This window comes from Mytilus galloprovincialis, chromosome 14, assembly GCF_965363235.1.
Source record: "Mytilus galloprovincialis chromosome 14, xbMytGall1.hap1.1, whole genome shotgun sequence".
NCBI classification, from domain to species: domain Eukaryota; kingdom Metazoa; phylum Mollusca; class Bivalvia; order Mytilida; family Mytilidae; genus Mytilus; species Mytilus galloprovincialis.
The window spans coordinates 34,543,915-34,565,988 of record NC_134851.1 but is presented as its reverse complement, the minus strand read 5'-3'; the positions used below and the strand labels follow the sequence as shown (position 1 = coordinate 34,565,988).

Genomic DNA, 22,074 nt, shown 5'->3' with positions numbered 1-22,074 from the left:
CTTTTTAAATTGTTATTTGTATGGAGAGTTGTCTCATTGGCACTCACACCACATCTTCCTATATCTAAGTATCAAATACAGTGAAAGAAGATATAGTTATTCAACTGTGGCTAAACCTACAAATGAATAGATCTATGTTTATCCTGGATTTCCTGCCTGCTAAGTGTCGGGGGTATTTGTTGTTACAAAAATTTGATATTTTTTTTGATGAATGACAAAAGATTTAAAAAGTATCAACTTTCTAAATTAATATTGTGATATACGTTGTACTCGATAGGTTTGATATGCAACGAAGCTTAGAAAAATATGTAGTATTTCATTGATATAATGTGTAATATAGACAGGGTCGTTCAATCATATAAAAAACTATTTGTCTATTATTTTATTTCTTTTATATTTGAAGATGTTGCATATGATTAAAAGTGATAAGAAGTTCATAATTCAATTGTCCTTGACTGGTTACAAGGGTTTGATATTTGTTTTTTTAAACAAAGGTATTCTTCATCTGAAAATCAAGAAGTAAGTGACATCGAGATATTCTTTTCATCATTCAATCGTTGTAAAAATCAAAAACTAGACAGCAGCTTCTACTACCCCATTTACTATAGTGGAAATGTATTCACCTGAAAAGAGACATTAGCTACTTATTATTAAGATGATAGAGGACGATGTAAACTTCACGCAGGTCTATTAAATCCGCTACTGTTCAATAAGAAATACCAAATCGAAAAGTTTAAATATTTTTTAACTCTTAAAGTGCTATCTATAATACTAAAATAACGAGGTCCAATTTGTCAGCCGTCAACGGGTAAAAACGACAAATCAAAGAATTTAACTTTATATATAGCTTATATAGGACAATGGTGTAGATTAAAAATTACACCACTCCAGACTCTTTTGTTTTCCACATATTTAATATTGCCAATAATTAACAAGTTCCGGGTCGAATCCGTTAGTATATTCACCTGTTACTTATTACCTTATCTGTACGTACCGCATCTGACAGGCGCACCACCAAACGGTGTATTTAGGATTTTGCTATATATACACGGGTCATAATCACAGGGCTGACACTACTAAATTCAATCATTGTATTTGTAAGCGGACATGACGTTAAACGGTGAATCACAGAATGAGACTTTATTTATAACTTAAATAGGACAATGCTGTTGATTAAATACTCCATTCCAGGACCTTTTGTTTTTCAAATAATTAATATTACCAATAATTGATAAGTTCCAGGTCGACGGGTTCAAACAGAAAGATTTGAAAGCAGAGAAAACGGTGTATCTTATAATCGGCATGACTTTATCAGATAACAATACCAATATCAAAATAAGGCTTACGCATAGTTATATACTTTAATTCAGTCACGGACCCGCGATATCACGGTTGTGTTCTAGTGTAGTTTAAGTAGATTATTCGAGACATTATAAACTGCTTTAAATTTATAATTTATAAATTTTATAAATTTTTCGAAAAACTAAGGATTTTCTTATTCCAGGCATAGATTTTCTTAGCCGTATTTGGCACAACTTTTTGGAATTTTGGATCCACAATGCTCTTCAACTTTGTAATTGTTTGGCTTTATAAATATTTTGATATGAGCGTCACTGATGAGTCTTATGTAGACGAAACGCGCGTCTGGCGTACTAAATTATAATCCTGGTACCTTTGATAACTATTTATAATCTACGTTTACATTATCTTAAATTGTTTGACAATTTAAGAAAGTTTGATTACAATTTACAGACTGTACCACGAAAGGACAAGCACATAAAATCTTGTCCGGTATTTATGGATTTATGCAGTATTTCCTAAATTCTTATATACCTATATGCAGTTATTTTCTTACATTTTACGACGAATCAACCCGGACGATACCATGAAATGAAATGAAATGTCGTGATTCCTTTGTGTCAGTTCACAACGTTTTTACATTTATTCCTACCATTTACTCTATCAAATGATCAACTAATAAAATATTCTTATATTCTATTGAAGAACATCCACATACTTGTTGAATCAATAATTACTTTTCCCAAAGAGAAATGTCATTACAAATAGAGAAAAAATATAGCACCCCTCCCTTTCCATAAACTTAGTTGGTTCAATAAATTACTTACAAAGCGTCATGTGTTTTTCAAATACCGTTATCGGATGGTAACAATTATTTGTGTCTTACTTCATGCAGTTACAGTAATACATTGCTATATTATAGTTCGTTTCTGTGTGTGTTACATTTTAATGTTGTGGTTCTGTTGTGCCGTAGTTCTCCTCTTATATTTGATGTGTTTCCCCAAGTTTTAGTTTGTAACACGGATTTGTTTTTGCTCAATCGATTTATGAATTTCGAACAGCAGTATACTACTGTTGCCTTTATTTAACTCACAGTAGGTTTCTTAATCCGGCCCAAATTAAGGTACATAGATAAAGGCAATAGTAGTATAAATTGTTCAATATTCAGTCATCGATTTAACTGAAACAAACCAAAAATGAGGAAACAACGACATAACATAAACACAGAACTGTTACAAAAACAAACGCCAACATACATAGAAACGGACAATTTGATAACACTGCCATATTTTTGGCTTGGTACACGACATTTTAAGTTTTAGATAAGTCTTCTTACACCAAGTATTCATATTTTTTTAATTCTTAATTATAACACGCGTAACCCTAAAATATGCAATGCTATATATTTAGCAGTGCATAAGTTTTTTTCTTTCTTCATAAGCTTGATGTTATATTTTTTACCTTCAGAAAATCTGCAAAGAGGTTCATATTCTGGCATGTCGTTGCTCAAGGATTGATTCTTGTTCGTTGTTTCTAAAATACAAATTATATCGATATATATTAAGTTAATTAGGGGATTCAATTGCAAATAAAGTATCAAATAAATATCGGCAAAAATTGAGCTAGAACTTCTTTGTCTTTGTAAATCATCATGCCTCCCTTTAAAATAAAAATCATTATTTTTTTTTGCCAATATCTTGTAGTATATTCTTTACAATATAAATGTATATATAAAGCGAATTTTCCTAAATTCTATCCGCGTCTATAAATAACCGATTAAAATTACTAGACTAGGTTTATAAAAAGAATAAATAATTTTCACTTGATATGTTATAATGATGTTATCTTATTATCAAATGTCAAATTTTGCACTGCAAAGAAAAACATATCATAATGTCAAAAACATTTTGAACGGATGGACATTTTACACATTTTCTCATATTTGATCATATAAGAATATATTCAGAATGTAGATCAAGTTAAGAAGGGTTTACAGTTCATTTTGGCTTATTACTGTTTAATATTTTCAAAGTTTCAAGTCAGTTTATATTCTGTTATTATACTATAATTTACGATCAATTCACAGCACTGTCCAAGGTTATTAAAGAGTTATGTGCCTGTAAAAATGTTTAACCCCACTAAATTCGGAATGTGCATGTTCCACAGCAGAAACCTATTAATCCGTTGTTTTCGTTTATTGTTGTATATCATATGTGTGTTTTGTAAATTCCGTTGTACACGAATCAGGCTATCATGTATCTAAATTGTTTTACATTCGTCATTTTGGGGCTTTTTATAGCATGCTATACGATAAAGGTTGTGTTTATTGTTGAAGGCCGTACGTTGAACTATATTTGTTAACTTCTACGGCATTTTGGTCTTGATAAAGAGTTAACTCTTTGCAAATAACGACACATATTCTTATTTTTCAATTGTTACCTTTACCTTTCCGTGGGTTTGTTCGTTCTTCTGATACCAAGCTGTGTTTCGCAAGTGCAAGAACTGTTATCAAAACCAATATAACCGATGGAATCAGTGTAATTGATAAGATGACTTTTGTTCCAAAGTTACCTGATAAGAAAAATAAAAATACATTGACATAAGAAAGTTAAAAGTACGGACAACAGACGCTTCATGAACAGTGCACAGACCAAAAAAAAAAAAAAGAATTTTGAAATCATTGTTTTATAGACTAATGATAACGTTAGGTTTTAGCTAAAGACAATGTAACGCTATCATATAGAAACTATCAACTTGATGAACTATAAAAAAGAAATTTCTGAAAGATAAAAAATCGAACATGTCAACAAGCTTTTAAGAGATCAATGAGACAGTAAAAATCCAAAGTCGAAGACTGTCTGACTGTACTACGAACAAACAAATGAGTTCAAAAACACCCTGCCGTACTCAAACACTACATGTACACAGAAAAAAATAACATTAAGTAATACAAAATTTACACAGTTGTTGACTCAGTCGTTCCTGACTATTACAAAATTCTTGATAACTGTTTGTATCACTCCTGTACCTCATTAACAGTATAATGTGTTTAATAAGTCACTTTCAATGATAATCATAAACGATGGAAAATCGTTAGCGTCGGTACGCTAAAAGAAATTTAACGGAGTCGTCTGTGAAACATATATGTCATGACAGTCGATTAAATTTTAATTGAGTGCAGATATTGTATTTCAAAATTTCAGTTATTATTCTTTTGCTGAGCAGTTCCCTTAAAGGTAATTGATATCCATCAAGGAAACTAAATGCAATTATGCAAGCTCCTGTGCATCGTTTTAACTCATTATATTCATAAATAGGTGCTGCACAAAATTTTGCTCTGAACAATGAAATCGTAAAAAAAGGCAACAGTAGTATACCGCTGTTCGAAATTCATAAATCGATTGAGAAAAACACAAATCCGGGTTACAAACTAAAACTGAGGGAAACACATCACATATAAGAGGAGAACTACGACACAACAGAAACACAACATTAAAACAATTAAAACAATAGGAAAGTTTGTTGTAATGTTTCGCTATCATCCTACCCTCAAAATAGATTCATAGCGTACGTTAAAGTGTGAGCAGACACAGCTCTATATGCGCCGTCTTTCCTTAAACTTAAATGGAATAAGTATAATCAACATAATCTCATTGACAATCATTCCACATCCAATTGTTTTTAGAAATCGTCACTTAACATTGAATCATTTAATCAGAGCATATTGTATCAAGGAACATGATATCAAAGGATAACATCAGCTTCATAAGTCGTCTTTTGCATGTAGTCTTCCATATACGAATGCAGGAACAACTCTTCAACATGAGGAACACAAATGCTTTCTATAAGAAAGCTGATAAAAAAATTGTACATATACTCCCCGATGTACTCCATATATAGAAGGATGATGTAATAACAAAAGTTTATTTTGTTAGAATCAAGATGATATATATGTTACAAAATATAATTAATCTCTTCCGACAAAGATATAAGTATCTATGTTGAACAATCATGTAACAGTATGGCGGATATCATTATCTCGTTTGGATTTGAAAATATGGGTATTTTAAGTAGATCTAACAGTGATTTATATTTGAACATAAATGTTGAAGAAGAGTTTGATTGTATGGATTCCAGGAAATCTTCCGAACCTTATAATACTTAGATCAGAGTTATAACGTAGTTAAAGCATGAGGTTAACAAATAGTGAAGCACATTCTCGATTGCCAATATAATGAATGTTGTGCAGCACAAGGGCCACTATTAAATACAACTGTCTAAATGGATATGCAAATTCGAAATGATTAATTTCACAATTTATTTTTTTAACATTTTATACAATTTTAGGGTTTACCCTTTTAAAGTGAAGTACTAATTGTCAAAACTGACACTTTAACTGTCCAAAGGGTTATTGTACTTAACGGATTTCTTTACCAGTTAGTTCAAATAGCACGGTTTTCGTAATGGTGGTACCATTGTGAATCGAGCTTGACCTGCAATTCATGATTGATGCTGTACATCAATATTTACATATTTGAAAACAAACTTAAGTATTCGTTATGGAATCATTTTTTTTCGTCCGGTTGACAGTCAGACGCCCAAAGTGTAAATTCATACTCCGATTTTTTGTCGGTATTTTAATAAATTATATTGATCACGTTTTTTTTTTTATATCTATATAAAGTAAACATAGTGAAAAGTTTTAATTTCATGGCCTTTCACTTTATTTGTAAGCTTACCTTCTTTACGTTCTTCTTAAAGAACTTTAAATAAAGGTTTGTCATTTCAAGGTCGCCGATAATGTATGATAATTCTGGAATTATACATTATTTTTTCATTAGATATTTGGGTTTTACAAAGCAATGCTGTTTAATATCCACTTCTTTCTACATATATACTTTTATATCATCAACACTAAGAAAACAATTTGAACACTAAGTTTAAATGTACTTGTATATAGCTTTCTTCAATAAGTGATGGCAGATCTTTATAAATCAAAATTCCCTGTAGTCCTATTAATATATACATATATTTACTTATGTTATATAACTAGGAAGATGATGTTTGATTGTCTCTGAAACAAGTATCCACCGAAGACAATAGGGCAAGGATGTTAACAACTTTAGATAACAGTACAGTACAGTCTATTACAATAAGCAACACGTATACCACAGAGTACCCTTTATAATCTGAGGATAACAATATGCAAGAAAAACTAAAAAGAGAAAACTAACGCCCTGATTTAAGCTGATGATTTTTTTAGCGAGAATAAAACCAACAACTATGAAAGACAATAACCAACAATTCACTCCCCTCCTCTCCACCTTTGGCAGATTGAGAAAAAAATTCGGAGACACAAGTTAATGAAAAGTAAAAACACAAAAATACTGAACTCCGAGGAAAATTCAAAAAGGAAAATCAAAAATCAAAAGGCAAAATCAAAAGTCCAAACACATCAAACGAATGGATAACAACTGTCATATTCCTGACTTGGTACAGGCATTTTCTAATGTAGAAAATGGTGGATTGAACCTGGTTTTATAGCTAGCTAAACCTCTCACTTGTATGACAGTCGCATCAAATTCCATTACATTGTCAACGATGCATGAACAAAACAAACATACTCAAAAAGTAAAAATGTCAAAAATAGGGGTACAACAGTCAATATTGTGTTATCATCTTAATATCACTACATAAACAACAAATGTAACAAAGTAGCACAAAAAGGCATACATCAAATTTAACATTCTCATTTTGCTTTTCTTATACGGCTGAATTTATCTATGTAAAGTCTACCCATAAATGAAAGAAGGTTTTCATTACTGGTGTAAAATTGCGCGTTTGAAATTCGCACAGGTAGACATAAAAATAATTTTGTCGTATGACGGCATTGGTTGCAGTCGAAACTCGCTGCATCCAATCAAAAAGCGCCTATAAAATGATCACGTATAAATGTAGAAAGTGTATGTAACCAACTGATACGTGCTTATTGTGCAACAAGTCTTTACATCCCTAAACATACGACTATATTTTTAATAAACTAATAGAAATTCCTGTGTATGTTTCTTGCACAAATGCATGAATGTCAAAGTATATTTTCGTTTCCTGCTTCATCAAGTGTGTTAAATCTAGACGCTATCGTGTTTTTACCTCCAAATTGAAATTCAAGTGCTACCAATGGTCAGGAATATTGTATTAGGAATGGGCGTGACTTTTATCTACCGATAGATGGCGCAACATTGTTATCACAAATGTTGGCTTAATCTTCCAAGGTGGAGAGGAGGGAGTGGATCTTAACCCTTGGATAGCGAAGATAATGACAACAATAGAAATACAGGTCCTGACTTCTGACATATTCAAAGTGTGTGGTTAAGTATAAAACATAAGAAATAATAAAAATGTAAAATTCAGTTTAAAGTTGCTCGACTTGTAAGATTTTTAATCAGTAATAAAATTTATCGACAATTTTGGTCTATCCCTATTGGCACCAATTGCGTCGCGGGTCTGTTTCTGTATTGTTGCAAATCACAGTTCATAGCCTAAACCAGTTTTTAAATGCTTTTTAATTGATAAATTCTATATTAGTAACCGTGTATATGTCAATATTAGTATTGTATACTCATAATCTTTCTGTGAAAGTAAATTCAACAGAAACCAAGTAACATAAATCAAATAAAACAGCATGTTTTATCCTTTTCTAGATTTGGATATTTTTACGGGAAATTCTATAAACAGCTTATGACTACGTATTTCCTTTCAAGGATGGTAATGTTCCTTTGGTCAATACTAACGGTGCGTATATTTCCTTACTCGTTCATGTTTAGGAAGTGACATTTTATATTCCGACCAATACATAAACATTTTACTCAGTTCTTTAAATTACAAAGATTGTGTTTTGCAGTGAGGCTGTACCAACAGATTTAGATAGAAATAACAATAATACATTTGTTGTATTTCAGATCACGTTCCCAGATGAACCTTCACACGGAACTAATTTCACTAGTAAGAACCGTGAACATTGATTTTTATCAGTACTAACTTTGATTTTTTGTTATAGGTATTAAAATATAATCAAATGTGTACTGAATTACAGATTTTTGGTCCTCTATCCTGTCCATACTCAGATTTTGGAATTTAACTAGATTATTCTCTTCTGAGATTGTTGATGACATCTATACTCTTAATCGGTCTTATGTGTACTAAATTATATTTAATTTATATACTTAGAAACATGACTTATTTTATTAGTTGTTTATGTATTTGAAATATCTATTAGTAATTGTGAATAATCTTAGTTCGGTACAGTTTCTTAGAGTTCTGTCTCGTGTTGTGCTGTAATATCGCTGTAACAACTAATAGAAGGGCTCTAACAAACATATTTAACCCCACAAAATGTTTGTATGTGCTTGGTCAAAAGCAGGGGCCAGAAATTTAGCTGTTGTCGCTGGTTGCTAGTTGTCATATCTGTTTTTCGTTTATTATTTAAAGGACTATACGATATAAGGTTTGCTACTTATTGAAGGACCTACGATGATCTATACCTGCTTTCATCCACGTCAGTTGTCTTATTGCTAATCATCACGCATATCCTTATTTTCAAACAAAACACACATGCGAAAGTGACAACAGATACTTTTTTCTGTATTCGCTGTTACTTAATGCTTTGAAAAATCAAACTTGAACTAATTTCTTTACTTGACTTAATGTATTTGTAGACCTGTGACGACGTTATTTAGCAGTCAGATAAGATGACATTGCGCAATGCCAAAGTATAAACCAACACACGCGCAGGATTGTTGGTGTTATAACTGGATCGTAATATATGTATACTCATGCATATACAAAGTTTTGTTCGTATTGATAAAGAATTGTTCAAAGATCATGGTATAATAATCAATCGAAAAACTTTTTAAAGAAAAATATGAATTGTGAGTTATTTCTCGGTAATGACACAACTGTTTAAGATATTCGATATTCGTTATACCGTAAGATGAAGAAAAATGAACTTCCAAACACGGGATAAAATAATCACAAAAAGCTTGATACCCCAATTTTAGAAGCTGTTAATCGGGGTTTCCAAGAAAACAACTTAACAAAATACCAAACTGATGCATTGTATATGTATAAAATTACACAGGGATTCAATATGAAGTTAATGAGGGATGGATATGAGAACACATTCATCGACATGCTCACTTGAAAGCTTGTCACGAAATGTCAGGAACTTTTGACTATTTTATCAGTAAAACATACGAAGGAAAAATGTTGTTGAACGGAAGGACAAACAGCTGTTAAAAGGAATACCACACGTCCTGAGCGGGGTATAGCAGGTTCATTAAAGGTACACCAGCACTTTTGCATTAAAAAGTATTTGTTACTTTGATATCCAACTTACCTTTAAAGGAACATTTATCTTTTATTGCTAAAGTTCCCACATCATATTTTATTCCTGCAATATCACATGACATGGTGATTATACGGTTACATGTTACTTTTTTCTGCAGACTTAGACTGAGGTTAACTTCCATCGTTCTCTCATCCCCATAAAAATCTGTTACATCAAAGGTAGCAGCCTTTTGTTCATAAATGAATAAATAAAAAGATAAATACATATTACAAATTAATAAATACATATTATAAATACTTAAATACATTAATAAATACATATCATAAATGAATAAATAAATACATAAAAAAAAAATTAAAAAAAATAATAATAAAATAAATAAATAAATAATAAATAATCACTTAATTCGCAAATACCACATGCATCCTTTAAATAGGTCTGAGTGCTTTCATATTAACATCGACAGAAATTCTCACATAACACAAATAGATACTATCACTGTTCGAACATTCACGTATTATGTTTTAATCTAAATTCAACACTGAAATTATTTTCACCGTAGGCGAGTTTTACACAGAAACAAATGTTTTTTACAGTGCTGTATCTCTCTTCTTACCCTGTCTTTCTATTCACTTATTTGTTTTACTTTAGCGAGATAGTGTATACTATATACAGTATAAACTATCAACGACAGAAATCATATTGTTAGTTTGCATTGACTTATTCTGTTGGATTTTGCCTTAGAGTTCAGTATTTTTGTTATACTTTTGTAGTATTATCGAAAATTTGAATGCTAAATAATATTTGATACGATTTATGAGAGCAACATTCAGGGTAAGTTTTGTTCAACGAATAAATAATATTTGAAACCATACAAATTTAACTACTAATCTTCGAATGTTAAAAAAATGTTCTCCTTAAAAAATGTCTAAATAATCATTGATTTTTTGCTTCATTGTGTTGTTAAAACAATACTTCAAACTCTCTCGAGTATAAATTATATTGTACTAGAACAGGAAAGCATAAGTCGTTTCCAATTCAGCATAATTGACCAAAAGTAAATGTTTATGATATGTTCAATCAACAATTTACAACATAATTCATGTGTGCAATGAAATACTGAATACCGACATCATGTAACCGGTATGAAGTATACAGGATTTAACATTAACTACTCCCGCTAATTGAATGGTCATAGCAACATTAATGTCCGTATTGTCCTCTATGATCGTCAGTCACACTACAAGTCATCACTGAATTCAGTCCTTTCGAAAACTGGGACAAAAGAGTTAACTGTCATTAACAATATTGCAAAAAGATAAAGTATTCACAAACAGGAAAACTATGTTTGAAAGATGCGACAAGTGCAAACACGTTACAGCGTATCACTGTCTAGCTATTGGTCAAATTTGAAATAATTCTGTGCTCCAATACAAGAGAAATGTGATGGGGACATTTGTAAGACGAATTGACAAGTTAAGGCAATATAACCCCATATTATCTATGACACTCAATATGCTCTTTCAGTGTAATGACACGTTTTAAAAAGCCTCATTATAATTATAACCGTAAACATGAAGAAAAGCAACATATTAAGTACATCTACACTTCATCATTTCTTTTAAAACATTTGTTTATCTAAGTTAAAAGTCATTTTGTATTGCGAAGCACTTGTCCACTTTAATCATCAATTTTGACCGTGTCTAATTGTAAACTTTATTTATAGGTAGGTATATTAGTATGTGATAAAAAGGTACGAAATAATGCTCATACCATATATTTGATTAACTTACATCAACATTTGTTGAACAATTAGGAACTGGAAATACTTTCTGAAAATGAACCGAAATGTTGATTGTTTCCATCTGTGTTTCAAAGAAATAACCAACAGTTGTAGAAGTAGGTGTTGGGGGATCTGAAGAATAAAATACATGTTTGATATAATAAGTGTTTTGAATATACGATTACGCCAATGTCCAACAAAATAAAAAAAGAAGAAAGAAACAAATATTTTTTTTCTCTCAATTAAACGGGTTTTAAATAAGATTTCACTATTGCTTTTAAAATTGTGTAATCACTGTTTAAATTCCTTTAAACGAAATGTTTAATTCTGTATTTAATATCATAGGTTGTACGTATTTAAGGGTGAAGATGTATACAAAATTAAAAGAAGAAACACATTTTGCACTTACATATATAGTTGTCTTCAGTTATTTCTATAAATTTGGTGGCTGTATCGAAACCATATCGACAAAGGTAAAATTCTTCTACATCTTCTTCTGTAAGGTTGAATATTTTGAGACTGAATTCATTATTTGAAGACACCGTTTCTTCATACTTTTCAAGATTTTTAATTCGACCATTGTAGCTTAAAAGTTGGTCATCATTTCCTAAAGACCATTGTCTAGTTACTTCACGATCTATTGTGCTGGTCCCATTTACTGTGCATGTCAAAATTAAAGATTCACCAAAAACAATGACATTAGTAACCAACGTTAATGACACTAAAAATAAAACGAAATTCAAAAATTCAAAATTAATCCTACAATTATTGTAAATTTACTGAATGCATTAAATTCGCAAATATATCATCATATCTCTATTCTGAACATGAAAAAAAAAAACAATTTTAGTTATTCATTAAGATATGAAGATATGATTCATGATAGAAAAATATTAAAGCAGACACCTTTTACTTTTTTGATTGGCAGTCCAGTTGTAAACAGATGAATCGTATTTATAGCAAAGGGATTGGATTTCATTCTTGCTCATTTAAAAATTTTCCAAATTATCCACTCTAATTTTTTTTTAACAACAATGTTATTTAATCTGTTCAGTTATTGTAGTTGTATATTATTTCATCAAAATTGACAATGTCTTACATTATCTTATTATGTTACTTGTATTGCTATCACGACGGAACTGACAGACAAGTTGGCAGGCGAACGGTTTGATGTCATGATATGAATATCTGACGTTTAAAGATGAAACTGTGTCCTTCAGATGTGCAGTGTCATTATAAAAAAAATCATCTATCCATGCAAGATAAAAAAAAAATCATGGATGATGACGACTCCATAAACCCATATATAAGACATAAACAGCGAGTAAAAAGCCCATCAAATATTGTAATCTTAAGACGTCCAGGGATGACAAAATAAATTTTTTTAATGAATGGGAATCATTTTACTTGAAATTTCAGAATGAGTAAATATATAAAAAAAGATTGAAAATTATTAGAAGACAGTGATCGAGAGAAACAACGTATTGATCACTCAACTCTTATAATAAGAGCCAGTGACAGTGACAGTGGTGTAACAACACAACAGAAAATCACTAAAAAGAGAGATGATTTTTTGAATTGGAAAAAAACACGCTTACAAAACTGACAGAGAATACCATTCCTTGAGAACTCGTTGTATACTGTTTTTTTTTTTAAATTTTACTAATAAATGTTTCTACGGATTATATTGATTTATATTATCAGCCAATATTGACTGCTGTACAACTATTTTTGAAATATTTAACTGTTTTGTCTGTTTTATGTCAGATTTAATCAACCATTATCTACAAAAAGAAATGCATGTACCAAGTCAGTATATGACAGTTGATTTCCCATCGTTTGATATGTTTGAGCTTTCCCTTATATGTAAGGGAGTTTCGTATTTGAATTACATTAAGGGTCGGTATATTTGTTGATTTACTTGATGATGAGGATACACGATAACTTTCTAGTGAGATGTTATAAAGTTAATTGTAAATACGTTTTTATGTATTCTCTTTTTTTTAAGTCAATGTAAAATTTCACTTACGAACACTGTCGTCCTTATATTTTTTAATAAATTCATAAGCTGCATCAAATCCGTATCTACATTGGTAAACTGCGTTCAAGTCTTTCTCTGTCACATTGAATATTTTTAAACTAAATCTGTTGCCGTGTACTTTTTCTCCATACTTGCTAGGATTATTTATTCGGCCATTATAGCTTAACAGTTCATCATCATAACCTTTTGACCATTGTCTAGTTTCTTCTTTATCTATTGTTTTCATCCCGTTCACTGTACAAGTCAAAACGATATATCCCCCGATTGAAAACGCTTCCGGTTCCAACTGTAATGATACTGAAAAATGTGAAGCTATGAATTTAAGTATTATATTAACGTGTACTGTTTATATTCTTGTCATTTTCATTTTTCTATTAATCTTAACCTATCAAATTTGAAAATGTAATGAACAGACTCCACTGGGAGGAAATGATAAAGCCAAACATTTCTAATGTATTTTTGTACTCATCGACCTATACAAATACTGTACTTGTCCTATTAGAAACGAAATAATTCCTTCACGTCCTGCTCTTTGCTCATCTAAAAAAAATCGTTAGGCATTATATTTGACCATATTTTACATCCCCGCTAACGCTCAGTGTAAAATATCGACAAATATAATGCCTTACCATGTTGAATGAGCATAAAGCATAACACGAAGGATTTTTTTCTTAGATAATTCTTATTCGGTTACTTTGACATACTTATTCATTGTAAAAGTATGATACCGATTGATCACAATACAACGAAATCATACCTTTTTGGTAATAAATAAAATAAAGTTGAAAATGTGTTAAAAAGCCAACATTGACAACCAGACCAAAAGTCAGAAAACAACTCAGTGATAATAACATAGCAATACTAATCATACTACTACGCAAAGGCTGTCAATAAATTTCAAACTCCTTTATCTTAATCCTTTTGTGAGTAAATGACATTAGTTTTCCCAGGTTTTCTTATCTTTTTGTCATACAAGTAAGAAAATTAACTAGCTATAAAACCAGGTTTAATCCACCATTTACTACACGAGAAAAAGCCTGTACCAAGTCAGGAATATGACAGTTGTTATCCATTCGTTTCATGTGTTTCGGTTTATGATTTTGCGATTTGACTGTTTCTTTCGAATTTTCCTCAAAGTTTAGTATTTTAGTGATGTTACATTTTGAACATTTGTTGATTTAATGTAATCATTTAATCTGTTTATACAAACGAGATAGCCTTACAAAAACAAAATGAAGTTCAAGTTGATTACAGTAGATGTAGCAATCACACAAATTGTATCAGACTATTTTCGTAATTGTTTAAATTTATTTGATACTTTATTTGTTTTGGATACTTTTCAATTCACTTTTATCATGTTTATCTAGTTTATCTTCAGGTTTTATTGATATCATAAGTGGAAACCCAAAAGCTTTTGTAACTAACCTGAACACTTCAGATGAAAAACTACCAAGGAAAATATACCATGATAACATCTATATATAAAAGACACGTAATATACTAGTAATTATTCCTAAAAGCGACACTTCAAAATAAATTTGATTTTTTTTTATTACTTTATTTGAATAACTGTGCTAGTAAACTTACATGTAGATCTAAAACTAAACATTTTTTTACATTTTCTCAGCTATATGTTATTGAGTTTTTGATATATATCTTTATATTTAGTGACTTACCATCAGCAATTACTTTAGCTGTTAATATGGAAAAATGTAGAAAATCACTAAAATGCTGTTGAAAAATCATCTTCTCAAACTACAAAAAAAGATTAATAAAATATAACGAAAAGGGTTTTGGACGCACTAAGATTATATAGTATTTATATAATTAATTATCACTTGGTCTATAGCACCGCTGGTGGATTGGTAGATCTCGAGCCAAGAAGTCGGTGCCTGCTGAATGTTGATTTACACATGACATTGTATAGACGATTGTTACATTCGCAATGGGTAATAACAGTTCAAAAGGCCTGATATGTATGTATGTTTATCCACATACATGTACCTAGAGGAGTCATGTATAAAACAATAGTATGCAAGCTTTTTTTGAAAAAAATAAACATCTTTTATTAAGGAGAATAGGGTATACTTTTTATCTTTAGTTTTGTTCATTAACTAGTCTCTTTTTTCTCTGTGTATTTGTTCATATTTCATATGAACATGGAGATAGAATAGTCCCAACAAAACTCAAAAGCTAACTGTCATGAAGTTGTTGACAGTTGATTAGTTTCTCAACTCTCTCAAAAACGAATTGTAAATGTCATAGAACATTTATGTTTACTTTTTTTCTTGTTTCTAAATTGTCGTAAATTTTTTATTGATAGCGTGGGATCGTGTGACGACTAAAAGGTGAGCAATACGACAAAATAATCTGTATAACAAAACAGAAGATGTGGTATGATTGCCAATAACACAACTATCCACAAGAGACCAAAATGACACAGAAATTAACAACTATAGGTCACCGGACAGCCTTCAACAATGAGCAAAGCCCATACCGCATAGTCAGCTATAAAAGACCCCGAAATGACAAAATAAAACAATTCAAACGAGAAAACTAACGACCTTATTTACATACATGTACTTGCAGGAAAATTTAACCTATATATCGATCTCATTTTATTGAGAAATTGATTTTCATATGAGATTGGTAAAAAATGCACACTTGAGATCATATGCTGTGCATGTACGTCGCAGAATTAACTACGAGTAAAAGTCACTTATCTGTATATAAAATAGGGGCGAAAGATACCAGAGGGACAGTCAAACTCATATATCGAAAAAAAACTGACAACACCATGTTTTGAAAAAAAAAAGAAAAAGACAAACAGACAAATAGAATTACACAAAACATAACATTGAAAACTAATGACTAAGCAACATGAACCCCACCAAACACTGGGGATGATCTCAGGTGCTCCGGAAGGGTAAGCAGATCCAGCTCCACATGTGGCACCGACGTGTTGCTCATGTTATTATTAACCCGGAAAATAGTCTGATTCGGTCGGTCACATTCGTGAGAAAGGAAGGGGATTACAGTAACGATATAAGGAACATATCCGATATCATCTGTGAAACGGTTATTTCAAAACGGTTACCCAACTCGTGATGGCGTCCGTAAAATTTACGAAGGGATGATTTCAACTTCATATTTGGAACTCTAGGTTAAATAGCTTGCTTGTAAGCAGCATAGTTGGAAATACAAGCCCGGGAATATCGTACCAATTGGGAGATATATATTCCGTATGAAGGCGCTGTTGGAATGTTGCTACTTAGAAATGGAAAGTTCACAATTGGGATGCTGAAATCATCTCTTTTGTCGTTAAGTTTTGTTTTCAGCCGACCCTCATTGTCAATTTCTGGATGTACGTCAAGATATGAGGCCCACTAAACTGTACATGTTGTATCCTTTATCTCTAGTTGGTTGGGATAAATGCGTTTAACATAGTCACAAAATTTTGAATTATTTAGTGAGAGAACATCATCTATATAGCGGAAAGTAAAGTTAAAGGATATTGCTAACTTCTTATCTCTCTTCCTAAAAAGTTCCCATATGAAGTCAGTCTAAACGAAATAAAGGAACAAGTCAGCAATAAGAGGGTTACAATTGGTTCCCATTGGAATGCTGACAGACTGTCGAAAAACACGTTCATCAAAGGTAACAAATATGATGTCAATAAAGAAATGAAGCATCTTGATAATGTCAGTTTCATAGAAATTTTTGTCTGATTCAGAAGGATTCTCTAGAAAGAACGATTTATCCGTCCCTTAGACAAGATACTTGTATCTACGTTGGCTATTCTTTTTTTTTTATGAAACATAGCAATAATTAATCTTTCAATTTGACTTTTAGTTTGGAATTGGCATGGGAATGCCAGTGTTAAGTGTAAAAAAAGTCAAATGTTTTAATACTATTGCAAGATGAAAAAGTCTTAAATTGTATGTACTCTAAAAGATTTTAGATTTTTTTAGTATCCACATCTGATTTTCGCCATCCCTAGAACAGGCAGTGTCACAATAACTTTGAAGCCCGGCTTTGATTGCTGATAAAAAAAACATGTTGATAATTTAGAAAGATGTTTCGTGGAGCATTTGGAAGACCCAGCAACATACCGTTGTTTCTAAGGACACCCATGTATTTTAGGTATCCAATACAGTGATGGAAGATCTAGCTCTTCATCTATAGTTGAGAACATAGAACATACCTATAAGTATCCAGGATTTCTTCTTTGGTAAGAGTCGTAATGCATATGTTTAGTTTAAAAGTGAATTGTCAATACCTAATTCATTTATGAAGCAGTTTATGTAATGAGATTTACACAAAAAACAAACATATTTGTCATGGAGGTAGGACAAGTGTTTTGCAACACTTTGATCTTTAAAGATTGACATAGCATGGGTATTATTAGATTCATTCGGTGTCTTAATTCTGATTGTATAAACGACCTAACAGACTTAATCTATTCAGAAAGAGTATTTACGTCTTCTTTCTCGCGTTTATCTATTGCATTGCAAAGTCTTCGACTGAATCCATCAGTATTTTGAAGTTGTATTTCTAATTAAGGGATTTAGGCTCATGATATTTCGGATCTTTGGATAACACATTTCGTAGGGAAGTGTTATTGACAATGTTGAGGTCACCGGTAGTAACGTGGCCAGCCGGATTATATGTGAATAGGGAACTAGCACAGGTGCAATCAGGAGGTTTAGACTTGAAGTAGTTAATATTTAGATCCTGCAAATCGTGTTTGTAATTGAAAATGTTAGTTGCAATTGGTTTGGTATAGGTACACGCCAATATTGGTACAGACTGATCTTTAAAACAGGGAGGTATACTCGATAGAACCAACCAAATATACCTTTATAGAAAATTAAGAAGAAAAAGTAAAACTCTTAATAGTAATTAAACATTTGATGACTTTGTAACACATTTCAAGAATTTGATATCGAAAGACAATATTAGAGATGGTCAAGTAAATGGTAAAAACTATAATGTGGTTTATTCAGAAGTAGATCGCTCATTTACAGAACAAGAAATCGACATATGTGTGAAAAAACTCAAACGTAAAAAAGCACCAGGATATGACAATATTTTAAACGAATTTATTGAGGAATGTCAAATTGTCTTTTTGCCGTTACTATGCAAGCTTTTTAATGTTAAATTATGTACAGGATGGTTCCCAGAAGTATGGGTTGCTAGCGTATTAGTACCACTATTCAAGAAAGGTTTGATGAATGATCCAGGTAACTATAGAGGAATATCACTGGTTTCTGATCATGTTGGAAAGTTCTTCACATCCGTAATACATACTTGATTGATGAAATGGTGTAAAGAAAACATTTTTCGGTTTCATTCCGGGATATGGTACAAGGGATGCAATCTTTGCTCTTCATTCTGTTATAGCTAAATCTTTACGTAAAGGAAAATGGTTATATTGTTGCTTTGTTGATTATGTTAAAGCTTTTGATAGCGTTTCACATCTTATTTTATGGCAAAAAAAGCTGAAGTGTGAAATAGCTGGTAAGCTATTGTGTTTAATTAAATCTATGTATTCTAAATTGAAAACATGTGTTAAGTTAAATGGTCAGTTTTCTGAGTTTTTCTTTAATTGTAACGCAGGATTGATGCAAGGGGAGTCATTGTCACCTTTTTTAAGATTCTCTCTGCGTAAATGATATAGTAATAGAATTAATCAAACAAGGTATTGAGCCATATGAAGTCAGAATGTTCAATTCATATTTGTTCATGTACGCATACGATACAGTTCTTTTAAGTGAAAGTTTTATTGAGGTACAAAAAAGGATAGATACTGTGAACGAGTGTTCAACACAGTATTGGCTACATATAAATCTAAGTAAGACAGCAGTTGAAATTTTTCGTAATAGTGGTAAAATAGAATATTACGAAAAATGGCATTTAAATGGTTAAAATGGTAAAGTAGTAGTAGAAGTATGTAATGAATTTGTTTACCTGGGTTTATTGTTCTATCATAACGGTATATTTACTGTAACACAAAAGACACTAACTGAACAATGTAGAAAAGCTACTTTCAGCTTACTTAGCGAAATTTATGATGAATCTTTAAATACAGAAATTTTTAATATCTTTATTTGATACCTATGTTACAATTATTATGGATTATGCCAGTGAAGTCTGGGGCTTTCATTAAGCCGCAGACATAGAGAAATTGGATTTATATTACATGAAAAGAATTTTAAATGTTAGAAAAGGAACTAGTTATCACATGGTGTATTTTGAGTTGGGCAGAGTGGTCTTGTATGTAAATAGATATATGAAAATGGTAAACTACTGGTTGAGACTGTTAGACACAGAGAACTGTATTTAAAAACATGGACATTGTATCTAAAGATACAGATGGGTGCAGTTGTAACCTGTGTACGACTCTAGTTGTGTGAAGCCTAATGACTAGCTAAATTGGTCTTGTAAAGTACGATTAGATAGTTATCAAAAGTACCAGGATTATTATTTTATACGCCAGACGCGCGTTTCGTCTACACAAGACTCATCAGTGACGCCCATATCAAAATAGTTAAAAAAAGCCAAATAAATACAAAGTTGAAGAGCATATATCATATAAATATGGTTTAAGCGGTGTTTGGTTTTCACAGAGAGTAAGAAACAGTTAATTATTTTGGGTGAATTGAAACAAAGAGTATTAGATAATTATATATCTGAAGGTTTATCATATTTTGAAAATTTGCCGAAATGTTCTTTGTATCAGTATTTACACGATGGACACACTATGCAATTTTATCTTAGTCGTCCATTAAACAGTTTGTATAGATCTTATATTACTAGATATAGAATAAATGATCATGCAATATATATAGAAACAGGTAGATACAATAGTACGTTTGTGTAGTATGTGTAATAAAAATGCTATTGAAGATGAGTATCATTTTATTTTAGAATGGGATAAATACAACGACATCAGATGTATATATTTAAATAGTTATTACTACAAGAGAACATATAATTTTAACTTTATTAATGCAACTATTATCTGTGAGAAATGTCAAAAATCACAAAAACCCAGAACTTATTTCACCAGGTAAAGAAATAACTCACAAAACCGGAACTTATTTTACTAGGTGAGGAACAAATTTCACCAACCAAGGACTTATTTCACAAGGAAAAGTGTGGAACTTATTTTATAGAGATGGAACAAATTAGGTGAAATTATCTGCGAATACGTTCTGCCAGAATATATTTTCTGATGGATTAGTTCAACTGGAACTTTTTTCACAGGAACAAATTTTGGCTCACAACATACACTGTTAATGCTATCGTTTACGCAAAAAAGGCGAAAAACTTTTGAATAGCTTAGAATAAATGATTCGAAATATTTCTTATATCTTTTAAATCCGACCAAAAGTATTTTTCTGCGAACAGCGGAGCCTTGGCTAACACCGAACAACAAAGCTATAAAGAACCACCAAAATGACTATTATATAACCATTCAAACAGGAAAACCAACGGTCTAATAATCTATAATTTTGTAAGATTTATATTTAATATAGTTATATGGGCTGATTTACACCAGTCAAGACTATATTTGAAGGTCCAGACTAGTCGATACAGGTCGAGACTGGTTGAGACTGAGTCGAAACTAGGCGAGACAGGTGGAGATTGGTCGAGCCTTGTTCGAGACCTTTTCAGACTACACTTAGATCATCAAGAACTGAATCAGACAAATTAAGTGAGACTAGCCGAGTAAAATGTGTGCTCGACTTTATTGGTCGAGCACAAAATCTGGTCTTTTCAGACTTTGAGCAGTTTGTAGTGTAGGCTTATCACATGCTAACGGATTTATACGTGTACGAGTTAGAAAATTTATTTAGATGTATAGTATTTTTTATCGATGAAACATTCAATTTTAAAATTTAATCGCATTAAACAATCTAAATACGTTAACAAATCTCTAACCATTGCTAATAAAGAATAAACCATCCAAAATCATCGACTAAAAATGTACATATTACATACTTTCAAAATGTCTTGATTAATAAGCTTTTGATCTAACACCCTCTGTCACATTCAATAAGGTTTATCATGCAAGTGAAAAAATAAAAGATATAACCCTTTAAGATAAAATTTGCCAAAACTATCATTATCCAAAATCCAGGTCTCCCAACGTAAACAAATATATAATTATTTGCCGATGTTTTAATATTTGAAGGTGACTAAAATATATTACCTTCTTCCACAATGTATAAATGTTAACTACACTGTAATATACACGTTATTTTTCTGTCTTCAAATTCACTCCTTAATGCTCGTTGAAAGAATATCTTATGAAATCTTTAAAGTTAACTTGATTTTAAATGTTGAAAGACTCATAGTAACTTGCGAAATAAAGCTTTGTTAATCAGTTGATCTAGTGAACCGAACGTGTGTCATTTTCGATTATTTAAATCGTTATGCACTTGGTTGATAACGATGTACACAAAGAAGTCTTTGTTTGTGGTAACGCAAAGTTCTACATGTTCTAGAACTATCTTTCAAATATTATTCCCATTGTTTTGGTATTGATTGAAAACGTTTCACTGTAAATAAGGGTGTGTGTAAGTGCTTTTTTTTATT

The 22,074-nt window shown here is 31.3% G+C and overlaps 1 protein-coding gene across 5 annotated transcripts; it reads right to left on the bottom strand.

Moving 5' to 3' along the window:
• Positions 1–373: 373 nt before the first annotated feature.
• Positions 374–21,811, bottom strand: LOC143058915 (uncharacterized). 5 transcript variants are annotated; one of them, XM_076232388.1, is made up of 9 exons: positions 21,689–21,811; positions 15,147–15,225; positions 13,459–13,767; positions 11,839–12,150; positions 11,440–11,561; positions 9,695–9,872; positions 3,739–3,870; positions 2,761–2,832; positions 374–623 (listed from the first exon to the last, which is right to left on the bottom strand). In XM_076232388.1, the coding sequence occupies exons 2-9, from the start codon at positions 15,214–15,216 to the stop codon at positions 574–576; spliced, it is 1,245 nt and encodes a 414-aa protein (XP_076088503.1). In that variant the 5' UTR covers positions 15,217–15,225; positions 21,689–21,811; the 3' UTR covers positions 374–573. The 5 variants fall into 5 exon arrangements, 3 of the variants coding, with proteins under 3 accessions (XP_076088503.1, XP_076088505.1, XP_076088504.1); XM_076232390.1 differs by having other exon boundaries at positions 3,745–3,870; XM_076232389.1 differs by having other exon boundaries at positions 15,147–15,219; positions 21,689–21,807.
• Positions 21,812–22,074: the final 263 nt, after the last annotated feature.